This window comes from Erinaceus europaeus, chromosome 1, assembly GCF_950295315.1.
Source record: "Erinaceus europaeus chromosome 1, mEriEur2.1, whole genome shotgun sequence".
Lineage (NCBI taxonomy): Eukaryota > Metazoa > Chordata > Mammalia > Eulipotyphla > Erinaceidae > Erinaceus > Erinaceus europaeus.
Genome location: NC_080162.1, coordinates 180086037 through 180100579, shown reverse-complemented (window position 1 = coordinate 180100579; position 14543 = coordinate 180086037). Strand labels below are relative to the sequence as shown.

Below are 14543 nucleotides of genomic sequence, written 5' to 3'. Positions count from 1 at the left end.
CCCACGTTTCAGCCTGGCCCCCACTTCAGGAAACTGTGATATCTTTTCCTGTCTGTCTTTGACTTTCTATCTGGAAGAAAAAAAAAATGAAAATCAAATATTTAGCTTGTGCACTTGATGTATTTTTTTTTTTTGCCTCCAGGGTTATAGGTGGGACTCGGTGCCTGCACTATGAATCCACTGCTTCTGGAGGCTTTTCCCCATTTTTGTTGCCCCTGTTGTTATTGCAGTTGTTGTTGGATAGAGAGAAATGGAGAGAGATGGGGAAGACAGAGAGGGGGAAAGAAAGACAGACACCTGCAGACCTGCTTCACTGTTTGTGAAGTGACCCCCCTGCAGGTGGGGAGCCCGGAGCTCCAGTCAGGATCCTTATGCCGGTTCTTGAGCTTTGTGCCAATGTGTGCTCAACCCACTGCACTACTGCCTGTTCCCATATTTAGCTGTTTTAGGTCCAGAGAGCACAGAAAATAAGGTCTGGGGACCAAGCGATGGCACAACCAGTCAAGTACAGGTGTAATAGTGTGCAAGGACTGTAGTTTAACTCCCTAGTCCCCAACTACAGGGTGGGAAGCTTCACAAGCAGTATGGCTCTGCTAATGGTTGGTTGGTCAGTTCCTTTCTTTCTCTCTCTGTGTGTGTGTGTCTCTCTCTCTCTCTCTCTCTCACACACACACACAATGTCTCTCTCTCTCTTTCCATCTCAATTTCTCTGTCTCTATAAGAAAATATAGAGGGGCTGAGTGGTGGCGCATCTCCTTGAGCGCACATGTTACAATGGTCAAGCCCCCGTCCCCACCTGCAGGAAGAAAGCTTCGCGAGTGTTGAAGCAGTGTTGCAGGTGTGTGTGTGTGTCTCTCTCTCCCTCGATTATCTCATTTCTCTTGATTTCTGGCTGTCTCTATCCAATAGGTAAATAAAGATAATAAATAAATAAACAAACAAAAAAAATCTGTTTACTGGGCTGGAGAAACAGGGCCCCTGCTTTGCTATACTCACTGCTCAGATGGAGCCTCAGCACCACATGGGAGATAAGATCAACAAGTGCTCGGACTGCTGTGACTATCCCTCTCTTTATCTAAATGAAAAATAAAAACAAAGCAAACAAACAAAAGGCCCTGAGAAATAAAATCATATATGCAAGAGATCCCAGGTACACACACACACACACTCACACTACCTGTTTATTGATTCTACTTCTTTACAAGAGAATCTTACTATATTTATAAGAAAGTCTGTTATCTCGATGGGAAAGAATGGGATGAAATATTAAAGGGGCCAGGGAGACAGCGTAATGGTTGTGCAAAAGACTTTCCTGCCTGAAGTTCAGAGGCCCCAGGTTCAATACCCAACACGATCATAAATCAAAGCTGAGCTGTGCTCTGTTCTCTCTCTAAAATACTTTTTAAAACTAAAAAGTAAAATAACTAATTTTTAAAACATTTTATTTACTTTAATGAGAGAGATACAGACACAGAAACAGACCCCAGTACTGATCAGCTCTGGTTTATAGTGATGCTAGGGACTAAACCTGGGACCTCAGAGCCTCAGACATGTCAGTCTTTTGCATAAACATTACTCCATCTCCCCAATCCATTTCTGTATTTTAAAAATGAGTATACATTAACAAATTACACTGATAACAGAAACAAGTACTTTGAAAATTAAGTACTTACTGTGTAATTGAATTCTGAACACTCTTTTCATTTAACGTCATCCCAGGAGGTGGGTCATTTTGCAAAGCCAACAGCTCTTTCTGCAACCGTTTCTAGAAAACATCAATAGTTACTTGTACATTTTTTATAACACAGTATTCTTCTACTTAGACAGCCTGAAATTCTTCACTAAATTTCCTCAAAATGTTCACACCTCTTCATTTATAAGCATCTTACAACTTCTATAGATCTTGTATGCCTAAATCTCAAATTCTGAATAGCCTGAACTATAATTTTTAAAAACCATCAAAATATTTTCAAATAAATTTGTAAACACTGATACTCTCCAACTGTTATAAAATCACCGTACAAGTTAATACATAAGAAGCCAGAACTGGGCAGTGGTGCACCCAGCTGAGTGCACACATTACCATGTGCAAGGAGTCAGGTTCAAGCACCCACACCCCACTTATGAGGGGAGCTTCACAAGTGCTGGAAACAATCTCACAGCTCTTTGCCCCCCCAACATACCCCCTTCCCTCTTAATTTCTATATCCAATATAAATAAACTAAAAATAACATATAAGAAGTTCTGACCAACTATGCACTGAAGAAGCCAATTTTAACTTGTTGGCCCCAGTGTTTTGTTTTTCAATTTCTTTTTTTTTTAATATTGATTTATTCCCTTTTGTTGTCCCTGTTATTTTATTGTTGTAGTTATTATTGATGTTGTTGTTGGATAGGACAGAGAGAAATGGAGAGAGGAAGACAGAGAGGGGGAGAGAAAGATAGACACCTGCAGACCTGCTTCACTGCCTATGAAGGGACTCCCCTGCAGGTGGGGAGCCGGGAGCTCCAACTGGGATCCTTAAGCTGGTCCTAGTGCTTAGCGCCACGTGCGCTTAACCCGCTGCTGCCCGACGGACTTCCCTGTTTTTTAATTTCTACGATGAGGCTAGATAGTGCACACCAGGTACAACACACGTCACCATGCTCAGAGTCAGGTTCAAGCCCCCAGCCCCCACTTGCCCTCCACTTTGGTAGTGGATCCTTTTCCCTCTTTTTTAGAAGTAGAGAAAGAATGAGTAAGCAGGGGTTGGGCAGCAACGCACTGTGGTTAAGCACACAAAATACAAAGCGCAAGGGCCCACACAAGGATCCTGGTTTGATCCCCTGGCTCCCTACCTGCAGGGGGGACACTTTACAAGTAGTGAAACCAGTCTGCAGGTGTCCTCCTTGCTCTCTCTCTCTGAGCCTCCCCCTCCTCTCTCAATTTCTCTCTGTCCTATCCAATAAAATGGAAAAAAATGTCCTCTACGAGCAGTGGATTCATAGTGCCAGCACCGAGCCCCAGTGATAACCCTAGAGGCAAAAAAAAAAAAAAAAAAAAAGGAAAAGAAAGGAAAAGGAAAAAAGAAATACAAAAATGGCCACCAGGAGCAGTGGAGTTGTTGTGCAATCACCAAACTCAAGCGATAACCCTTTGGCAAAAATAAAAATATTTAAAATTTCTGATACAACTATTCTAACAGACCACAGGATTTTTTAAAAATTTTTATTTATAAAATGGAAATATTAGGGAGTTGGGCAGTAGTGCAGTGGGTTAAGTGCACATGGTGCGAAGTGCAAGGATCCCGGTTCAAGCCCCTGGCTCCCCACCTGCAGCGGAGTCGCTTCACAGGTGGTGAAGCAGGTCTGCAGGTGTGTCTTTCTCTCCCCCTTTCTGTGTTCTCCTCTCTCCATTTCTCTCTGCCCTATCTAACAACAACGACATCAATAGCTACAACAATAAAACAAGGGCAACAAAAGGGAAAATAAATAAATAAATATTAAAAAATGGAAATATTGACAAGACTACAGGATAAGAGGGGTATATATTCACAGGTCCTGGAAAAGGATGACAGAGGACCTAGTGGGGGTGTATTGTTATATGGAAAACCGAGAAATGTTATGCATGTACAAACTATTATATTTACTGTCAAACGTAAAACATTAATCCTCCAATAAAGAAATTTAAAAGGGGGGGACATTTCTACACAATGCCCACCCCCAGAGCTCCATACCCAATTCCTTTCCTTGGTAGCTTATCTTTCTGGGAGTATGGATCCAGGATCATTGTGGGGTGCAGAAGGTGGAAGGTCTGGCTTCTGTAACTGCTTCTCTGTTGAACATGGGCTTTGGCAGGTCGACCCATACCCCCAGCCAGAGCACACGATTTTCATATCTGAGGTCCCAGAGGCTACAGGTTCAGTTCTAGGCACCACCTTATGACAGAGATGAGCAGTGCTCTGGTCCCCTTCCCCTTCAACCTTATAACATATACATACAGGAAGGAGCATCCACAATTGTTAACATCACAAAGTAATTTTATTTTTTATTTGTGTCTATTTTGCCACCAGGGTTATGGCTAGGGCAGTGTCTTTACGACCACTCCACCACTCCTGACAGCCACTTTTTGTTCTTTTCCCTTTTTCTTTTGATAGAGGATGAGATGCAAGACAGAGAGCAAGATGGTAGGGGGTAGGGTGGGGAGAAGAAACAAGGAGAGACACCTGTATCGCTGCTCTACCATTTGTGAAATATTCCCACTACCGGTGGAGATCTGGCACTCGGATTTGGGTTCTCATGAGGGGTAACTAATGTGTGTGCTCTACTGAGTGTGCCGACACTCAGAGCACATCCACAGAAAAATTTAAAATCCTGTTCTAAGAAAATTTTCACAAATAAATTTGTTGATTAAAACCAAATCATATAAACAAGTCTTATTGATTTTTTTATCACTAAGAATTTCAAAACTGGGCAAGAGAAGGAGCCTAATTGTTATAGAAAAAGGCTTTCAAGGGGCCAGGTGATGGTACACCTGGTTGAGTGCACATGTTACAATGAGCAAGTGCCAAGGTTCAAGCCCCCGGTCCTCACCTGCAGGGGGAAAGCTTTGCGAGTGGCTATTGGTGTCTCTCTGTCTCTCTCACACACTATCTTCCCCTTCCTCTCAATTTCTGGCTATCTCTAACCAATAAATAAATAAATAATAATAATAATAAAAAGAAATATTTTCAGTGATCCGGGAGGTTGTGCAGTGGATAAAGTGTTGGACAACTCTCAAGTGTAAGGTCCAGAGTTCAATCCCCAACAGCACATGTACCAGAGTGATATCTGGTTCTTTCTCTCTGCCTACCATTCTTCATGAATAAATAAATAAATAAATAAAAACTTTCATGCCTCAGGCTCCAAAGTCCCAGGTTCAACCCCCAGCACCATTAATTGTGAATTTATCCTTTGTATTTTAGAGAGCTCAGCTCAAGTCACATTACTGGTAGGTGAGATCTTTCTTTTTTTTTAATAGATCCTATCATTTATTTATTGAGGGGAGAAAAAAACAGATCTCTCCAGTACATGTAATGCCATGAATCAAACTTGGGACCTCAAACTTTCAAGTCCAACAATCTAGCCACTTCACCACCTCCCAGGTCTCAGAAATTGATATTTTACTTTCATGGTTACTAGCAGTTATGTTATTGTAATATCTGAGGAAAAAATTCATTTCTAGAAATTTTAATATTTTTTCTTTATTGGAGGAATTAATGTTTTATGATAGTAAAATACAGTAGTTTGTACACATTCCTGGCATTTAAATAGGCTGTTCATTAAAGTTATATGACAGTAATTCTCAGCAAAATAGTAGTGGTGTTAGATGACGATTTAGAAGATTTAGAAACACTGCTATTGGGCTGGGAAGATAATATAACGGTAATGGAAAAAGTCTTTCAAGCCTGAGACACCAAAGGTGCCAGGTTCAATTCTTAGCATCACCATAGGCAGAACTGAGCAGTGCTCTGGAAAAACACAGGCTGCCGCAGCCAGCCACCAAACCCCCCCCCCCCCAGATCATTGCTCTAGCAAGCAGCCCAGTGGCAGTGGGTATTAGAACATTGGGCTCTCAAGCATGAGGTCCTGAGTTCAGTCACCAGCATCACACACGCCAATGACGCTGCTCTGGTTCTTCCTCTCTTTCTTCCTCAGTAAATAAATCTTTCTTATACATATTTATTTATTTTCTCTTTTTTTGTTGCCCTTGTTGGTTTTTATTGTTGTAGTTATTATTGTTGTTGTCACTGCTGTCACTGTTGGATAGGACAGAGAGGAATGGAGAGAGATGGGGAAGACAGAGAGGGGGGAGAGAAAGACAGACACCTGCAGACCTGCTTCACCACCTGTGAAGCGACTTCCCTGCAGGTGGGGAGCCGAGGGCTCAAACCGGGATCCTTAAACTTAATCCACTGCGCTACCACCCGACTCCTAGTAAATAAATCTTTTTAAAAAATCATTGTGGTCAGGGAGATGGCATGATTTTTATGTAAAACTCCTACACCCAATCCAGAGACTTTCCAGGTTCAATCCTGCATCACTGAAATAACAGAGCCAAGCATCACTCTGGCTTAAATAATCGGGTGTGTGTGTGTGTGTGTGTGTGTGTGTGTGTGTGTGTGTGTGTGTGTGTGTGTGTGTGTGTGTTTTTTTTGACCCAGCACAACAGCACTAACATAGAGTGTTACTACATCAGGTTTGAGCCCAGCACTCACCACACTGAAGGGAGCTTCAGTGCTGTGGTCTTTCACTCTTTCTGCCTCTAACTAAATTAATAATAATAATAGGGGCCTGGGAGGTGGTGCAGTGGTGAAAGCACTGGATTCTCTCTCACACACACACATTCTCTCTCTCTCTTAATTATCTTTATTTATTGGATATAGACAGCCAGAAATCAAGAGGAAACAGGGAGATGGGGAAGAGAGAGAGAGAGAGAAACACCAGCAGTACTGCTTCACCACTCACAAATCTTTTCCCCTACAAGTGGGGGCCAGGGGCTTAAACCTGGGTCTTTGTGCATTGTAACATGTGTACTTAACCAGGTGTGCTACCCAGCTCCAAAGCACTGGATTTTTTTTTTTTTTCTAGCAGTGGATTCTCAAGCAAGAGATCCCTAGTTCATTTCCAAGCATCCACTATACCAGGCTGTTGCTGTGGTTCTCAGTCTCAGTAATAAGTAAAATCTTTGAAAAAATAAAAAATAATCGGGGCTGAGGAGATAGCATAACGGTTATACAAAAGACTCTCAAGTCTGAGGCCCCACGGTCCCAGATTCAATCTCCAGCAATACCATAAGTCAGAGTTGAGCAAAGCTCTCTGGTCTCCCTCTCTCTATCTCATTAAAAACAAAACAAAAGGGGCCGAGTGGTGGCGCATCTGGCTGAGTGCACATGTTACAACGTGTAAGGACACGGGTTCGAGTCCCTGGTCCAATCTGCAGGGGGAAAGCTTCATAAGTGGTGAAGCTGTGCTGCAGGTATCTGTCTCTCTCCCTATCATCCCCTTCCCTCTCAATTTTTGGCTGTCTCTAACCAATAAATAAATAAAAATTAAAAATACAAAATAAAAAAGCAAAATAAAGAATTGGAAAAATGTTGCTTACTAGTCAGTAACATTAACTGGTTTTTGAATCCATAAAGCTTAAGCTGATACGGTTTTTATTTTACTTCGTCTACTGAAAGAAAAGGTACCTGTGCACTTAAAAGCCACTGGAGCAGCAATATGAACACTGAAGGCTACAGATGGTGGTACGGACAGGGACAGCATGTTATTGCCGACCCCTGGCTTCACCAGATCAAGGACCTCCACTGCTATCTATCTCATCAATGCCGTCTCCTGTGAGACATGTCCTCCTTGGTTCATACCAAATAGTCCCTTTGGGTCTAGCTAATTCTCAACTATTGGGTTATGAGAAAAGCCATGACATTTTTTTTCTATGCAAAAATGCATCATGACCTTTGCAAAAAGCCAACAGGTAATATTCTCAGTTTTGGCTGAGTGCTGTTAAGTGTATATAGTAAGTTCATTTTAGCTAAAGGAAAAAGAAAAAGCAAAGTGTCACCTCAGAAATAAAAGCTTTTCAGAGGAGCCATATAAGTAACCACGTTGGTGAAGAAAGTAGTGGGGGAGGGTGGCACAGAGGAGTGAGAGTCTGAACCCCAGCACCACATGGGAGGTGTCATGGTGCTAGAGATGTTCTGGTACTGTCTCTCTCCCTCCCTGTCGCAAAACAAAACAAAACAAAACAAAAAGCAGCCCCTGGAGTAGTGAAATCGCACATGTATGAAGCTCTGCAGGAGGAGGCAGATGAGGAGAGGAGACAAAAGAGAAAAACACATACATGTACTCTATACCGTACGCAATTTAAAGCTCTTGTAAGGCTTAAATCAGCTTACAGACAAAAAAGCAAAAGCAAATTGAGTCTCCTAGCATAACCATTATGCTATCTCCTCTAGCCCATGATTAGTTTTAGAAAGCTTTTATGAGTGGTCCAGGAGGTGGCTCAGTGGCTAAGGCACTAGACTGTCAAGCATGAGGTCCTGAGTTCAATCCCTGGCAGCACATGTACCAGAGTGATGGCTGGTTCTTTCTCTCCTCCTATCTTTCTCATGAATAAATAAATAAATTCTTAAAAAAAAAAGAAAGAAAGCTTTTATGAGGGCCAGGCATGGCACACCTGGTTAATCACTGACATTACAGTGTGCAAGGATGCAAGTTCAAGCCCCCGTTCCCACACAGGGGGGGCTTCACAAATGGTGGAACAGGGCTGCAGGTGTCTCTTTGTTTCCTCTCCCTCCCCTCTAAATTTCTGTCTAAATTCAATAATAAGTAAATAAATGAATGAATAAACAAGCAAACAAACAAACAGAATGCTGAGGTTCAAGCCTGAGGTTCAGAGATTCCAGACTAAAGGTTTAATCCCCAATGCCACTATAAATCAGAACCGAATAGTGTTGGGGCTGGGGGGATGAGATTACATGATCCAAGAGATGCACAGTGGTCAGAGTGCTGGACTTGTGTGCATGAGGTCCTGAGTCCAATCTCTTGGCACTATTATATGTGCCAGAAGGATGCACTGCTTCACTCTAGTAAGAGACACAAATTTTTTTAATGAAATTGTAATATTATCTATCTAAAGATCAATAACAGTGGTCTGGGAGGTGGCACAGTGGATAAAGCATTGGATTCTCAAGCATGAGGTCCCAAGTTCAGTCTCCAGCAGCACAGGTACCAGAGTGATGTCTCCTTCGTTCTCTTTCCTATCTTTCTCATTAATAAACAAAAAAATCTTTATATATAAAAAAGATAAATAAAACAAAATGAGTAAAATAGCCTTAACACATTACTGGCAGAGAAGAATCACTCAATTCATAAGTGAATCCAGAGGGCTGCCCAGCAGCAAACATATCTTAAGTACTTTGTTCACTAGTCCTCCTACACAAAGAACTCTCAAAGCAGATACTTTGTTTCTTTATATAATAGCTACTAACCAAGAGATTTCACCCAAGTTGATAAGGTAGTCAGCATTTACTTGTGCAGTTAATGGTTATTTCTTCAAGAGATCTGTGACAATGTAAACAACCAGGAAACATATAAATTTATTTATTTATTTATTTATTTATTGGGGAATTAATGTTTTATAAAATATAAACTTTTTAAGCAAGATTTTTCATTTTCTCTTTTTTTTATTAATTAATTTTTTACCAGAGCACTGCTCAGCTTTGACTTATGGCTCAGTGAATAAAGCATTGAACCCTGAGGTATGAGGTCCCAAATTCAACCCCAAGATCATCTGTGCTAGAGTCATGCTTTGGTGTTCTCTATCAATAAATCTTAATATTTCTATTAGGAAGTGGCATAGTGGACAGTGTTGGGCTGGAAAAATCCTGACTGTGATCCCTTGTACTATATATGCCTGACTGGTGCTCTCGTTCTCTCTCCCCAATATTTAAATCTGAAAAAATAAATACTGGGTGGGGGAGTAGACAGCATAATAGTTATGCTGAAAAACTCTCATGCTTGAGGCTCCAACAAACCACCATAAGCCAGAGCTGAGAAGTGCCCATGCTCAGTGTAAAGATGGCACATAGATATGCCACATTTTGTCACTTTCTCCACTAGAGTCCTTAAATTGGTTTCCCTAAATGAGAAGAATTTTTCTCATATCAAATCTATAAATACCAAAAAGAAATCTAAGGTCAGGGAAGTATGAAAGGGCATTAAAGGGGGTTGAGCGGTAGTGCAGCAGGTTAAGCTCACATGGCACAAAGCGCAAACACCGTCCCAAGGATCCCGGTTCGAGCCTCTGGCTCCCCACCTGCAGGGGGGGGTCGCTTCACAAGTAGTGAAGCAGGTCTGCAGGTGTCTATCTTTCTTCCCCTGTGTCTTCTCCTCCTCTCTCTATTTTCCTGTCCTATCTAACAACAATGACATCAATAACCTCAATAATAACCATAGGGAGTTGGGGGGCAGTGCAGTGGGTTAAACGCACGTGGCGCAAAACGCAAGGCCCAGTGTAAGGATCCTGGTTTGAGCCCCCAGCTCCCCACCTGCAGGGGAGTCACTTCATAGGTGGTGAAGCTGGTCCGCAGGTCTCTTTCTTTCCCCGTCTTCCCCTCCTCTCTTCATTTCTCTGTCCTATCTAATAACGATAGCAACAGCAACAGCAATAACTACAGCAACAATGAAAAACAACAAGGGCAACAAAAGGGAAAATAAATATAAAGAATAAAAATCAAAAATAATAACCACAACAATGATAAAACAACAAGAGCAACAAAAGGGGGGAAAAAGTAGCCTCCAGGAGCAGTGGATTCATAGTGCAGGCACCAAGCCCCAGCAATAACCCTGGAGGCAAAAAAAAAAAAAAAAGGCATTAAACTTTCCTGCCTGAGGCTTGGAGGTCTAAAGTTCAATCCCTGATACTACCATAAGTGGTGCTTTGGTCTTTCATATTAACTATATATATATAATATATATATATATGTATTTATAAAATAAAGCTACATACGCAATTTGCTCAACCTATCTTCCTTTCATGTAGTACAAAAGTAAACTAACAACTTATCAGCTGCCTCTAATCACAAATATAGCAATGATTTAAAGGTAACAAGGATGCCCATGTTCAGCGGGGAAGCAATTACAAAAGCCAGACCTTCCACCTTCTACATCCCACAATGACCTTGGGTCCATACTCCCAGAGAGTTAAAGAACAGGAAAGCTATCAGGGGAGGGGATGGGATACAGAGTTCTGGTGGTGGGAATTATGCGAAACTGTACCCCCCCTCTTATCCTATGGTTTTGTCAATGTTTCCTTTTCATAAATAAAAAAAATTTAAAAAAATAATAATAAAGTTAACAAGGTTGGACTAGATGACCTGTAAAGTCCTCTATGACTCAAAGTTGTAAACTTAAACTTTAAAGTTGCTACGCCAATTTCAACTACAATAAAAGCTGATGCAAGCAGCCAAGAAGTCCTGAGTGAGACCTCTGGCATCAAATATACCGAAATTATGCTCTCTTCTCTTTTGTTAATCCTTAAAAAAAAAAAATGATGCAAAATTATGTAAACATTCTACACAATAATTAATTAGGGTTGCAATCACTTTTTTTTTGTATTAAGACTCTTCTATTATGAGGAGTTAGGTCATGGCACACCTGTTTGGTCAATTACAATGTGCAAGGACCCACATTCAAGCCCCCAGTCCTACCTGCAGGGGAAAAGCTTTGAGATCAGTGAAGCAGTGCTGCAGGTCTCTGTCTCCTGCTGCCCTCTAGATTTCTCTCTTTATCTAACAAATAAATTCTTTAAATTCTATTTTGGAAAAGAACTCATCTAGAGAAATTAACTTGAGCTCAGTACAACACTCTCAAGCCTAGTAGACTCAGCTTGAACCTATAAAACTTCAAAAAGAAAGTTGACATAATGCTAGAAAACTAAACGTGTGGGCTGGGGAGAGTGCATAATGGTTATGCAAAAAGACCTTGATACCTGAGGCATCAATGTCCCAGGTTCAACTCCCAGCATCACCATAAGCCAGAGCTGAGCAGTGCTCTGGCAAAAAAAAAACAAAACACTAAATATGCCTCATGCCATACATAAAAATTAACTCAGGGGCCAGGTGGTGGTGCACCTGGTTTAGCACATGTGTTCCAATGTGCAAGGACCCAGGTTCAAACCCCTGGTCCCCACCTGCAGAGGGAAAGCTTTGGGAGTGGTAAAGCAGTGTTGCAGGTGTCTCTGTCTCTGACTTCCTCTCAATTTTTGGCTGTCTCTAATAAAGATAATAAAAAAATTTTTTTTTCCAAGGGGAGACAACATAATGTTATGCAAAAGACATTCATGCCTGAGGCACCAAAGTCCAAACCCCTGCACCACCATAAGCCAGAGCTAAACAGTGCTGGGGGTGGAAATATAAGTATTTCCCCTAATCAAAAATGAATTCAAAATGATCCAAAGATCTAAATGTAGGAGCTCTCAAAACAATAAATGGTTAATAGCAAAAACAAAGTACCACAAGATTTACTTTGAGAATTAAGGCACGGTAGTTTATTCTTTGGTTTGCAAGTACTCAACTACCCATTTTTATGTATCCCTAACACAGAACACTTTTATTCCTATCCTATGGTGCTTCCTCTTTCTCTGAAGACTCACTCCAATGGCTCCCTGACAATTTTATTCCTAGCTCCAGTATCCAGGCAACCTCCTCGGATGCAACAACTCTAGCATTATTCCCAAGTTCCCAGTGCTCATACTCTACTTCCTAAGACTTTACAACACAACCTAAAGGGAATTTACATCTAAAATTAACAAATAATGGGTGAATGACTTGGGAGATAGTGCACTGGATAAAGTACCAGACAGGTTCAAGCCCCGGCATACTCCAGTGATGAGTCCCTCCCTCCGTTTCTCTTCCTCACTGAAAAAGTCAGCCAGGACTCGTAAATTCATGCACAGCACAAGGCCTCTCACCAAAGCCACCCCCCCCCAACACACACACACTTTTTTCTTTAGTTCTACAGGACAAAGAAATTCAAAGGGAAAGGAGAGACAGAGCAGGAGAAAAGACAGACACCTGTAGCAATGTTTCACCACACGTGAAAGCTTTCCTCTTACTGGAGGGGACTGGGAATTTGAACCTGGATTTCCTGCTTGAAAGTTCATCATATAGATTATGCTACCTCCTTGACCAAAAATAAATCTTTTCATTTAAAAAAGAACGAGGGAGTCGGGCTGTAGCGCAGCGGGTTAAGCGCAGGTGGCGCAAAGCACAAGGACCGGCATAAGGATCCCGGTTCGAACCCCTGCTCCCCACCTGCAGGGGAGTCGCTTCACAGGCGGTGAAGCAGGTCTGCAGGGGTCTGTCTTTCTCTCCTCCTCTCTGTCTTCCCCTCCTCTCTCCATTTCTCTCTGTCCTATCCAACAACGACAACAACAATAATAACTACAACAATAAAACAACAAGGGCAACAAAAGGGAATGAATAAATAAAATTTAAAAAAAATTAGATTTAAAAAAGAACGAAAGAGAAAGAAAGAAAAGAAGGGAGGGAGGGAGGAAGAGAAAGAGAGAGACAGACAGACAGACAGACAGACATGGGCGGTAGCACAGCGGGTTAAGTGCACGCAAAGCGCAAGGACCGGTGTGAGGATCCCGGTTGAGCCCGCTTCATAGTTGGTGAAGCAGGTGTGCAGGTGTCTAGTCTATCTTTCTCTCCCCTTCTCGGTCTTCCCCTCCTCTCTCCTTTTCTCTATGTCCTGTCCAACAATAACTACAACAATAAAAAAGAGCAACAAAAATGAGTAAATACATATTTAAAATAAATAAATAAATATTAAAATACATATTTAAAAAAAGAAAGAAGAAAAGGAAAAGGAAAAGAAAAAAGGATTTGAGTGGTCCAGAAAGTGGCGCAACAGATAAAGCATTGCACTCTCAAGCATGAGGTCCTGAGTTCATTCGAACCCGGGCAACACATGTACCAGAGTGATGTTTGTTTTTCTTTTTTTCTCTCTCCCTTACCCCTCAAATGTATGTGTGTGTGTGTGTGTGTGTGTGTGTGTGTATTTTTTTTTTAAGTATTTACTTCCCACCTGCAGGGGGAAAGCTTTGCAAATGGTGAAGTGGTGCTGCAAGTGTCTCTCTCTGTCTCTCTCCCTATCTCCTTTCTCTTGATATCCAGCTGTTTCTATCAAAGAAATAACAATAATAATAGAAAAAGTCAAATGTGAAACAAAAGTATTTATTTGAAGCTGGGGTTCTTGGTAATACTGTGTGCTCAACCAGGTGTACTGCCACCCAGCCCCTCTCTTCTCTCTCAACTTTTCTGTCTCTAGCCAAAAAATTAGTAAATAAATAAGATAACGAGATAGACTGCATCAACCTCCTGGGTGCACACTCATTACTTAAAACAAACAAACAAAAAAAAACTGGAAAAATCGCACTTGAGGAGCTGACGACAGAGAGCTCTTGGCAGAGCAGGTTTGAGCCCGGCCCGCACTGCACTAGAGGAAACCTCAGGCTGGGGTCTGGTTCTCGCCTCTTTTGTCTCTATCTGTGTCTAAAAAGAATACATACATACATAAATAAATATAAAGTAACCTAGAGCAGTTAAGTCCAATGATGATAAAAAAAAAAAATCTGGAGTAGGTGGCTCACTAATAATATATACGTGTGATAGTCGGGCGGTAGCGCAGCGGTTAAGCGCAGGTGGCGCAAAGCACAAGGACCGGCATGAGGGTCTCGGTTCCAGCCCTGGCTCCCCACCTGCAGGGGAGTCGCTTCACAAGCGGTGAAGCAGGTCTGCAGGTGTCTATCTTTCTCTCTCCCTGTCTCCCCCTCCTCTCTCCATTTCTCTCTATCCTATCCAACAACGAAGGCATCAATAACAACAACAATAATGACTACAACAATAAAACAAGGGCAAAAACAAAGAGAAAATAAATAAATAAATATTTAAAAAATAATAATAATAATATATACGTGTGTGAGAGATCAAGTTCAATCTCTGGCATCACATTATA

General features: G+C 41.6%; 1 protein-coding gene across 2 annotated transcripts in view; it reads right to left on the bottom strand.

The window, feature by feature from the left end:
• UBE2W (ubiquitin conjugating enzyme E2 W) overlaps positions 1-14543 on the bottom strand; it is a 59093-nt gene that overhangs the window by 38324 nt on the left and 6226 nt on the right. For both annotated transcript variants that reach the window (XM_007538766.3, XM_016195091.2), the window contains exon 2: positions 1674-1765. In XM_007538766.3, the coding sequence (XP_007538828.1) occupies positions 1674-1765 (92 nt within the window). The remainder of the gene's footprint in view (positions 1-1673; positions 1766-14543) is intronic.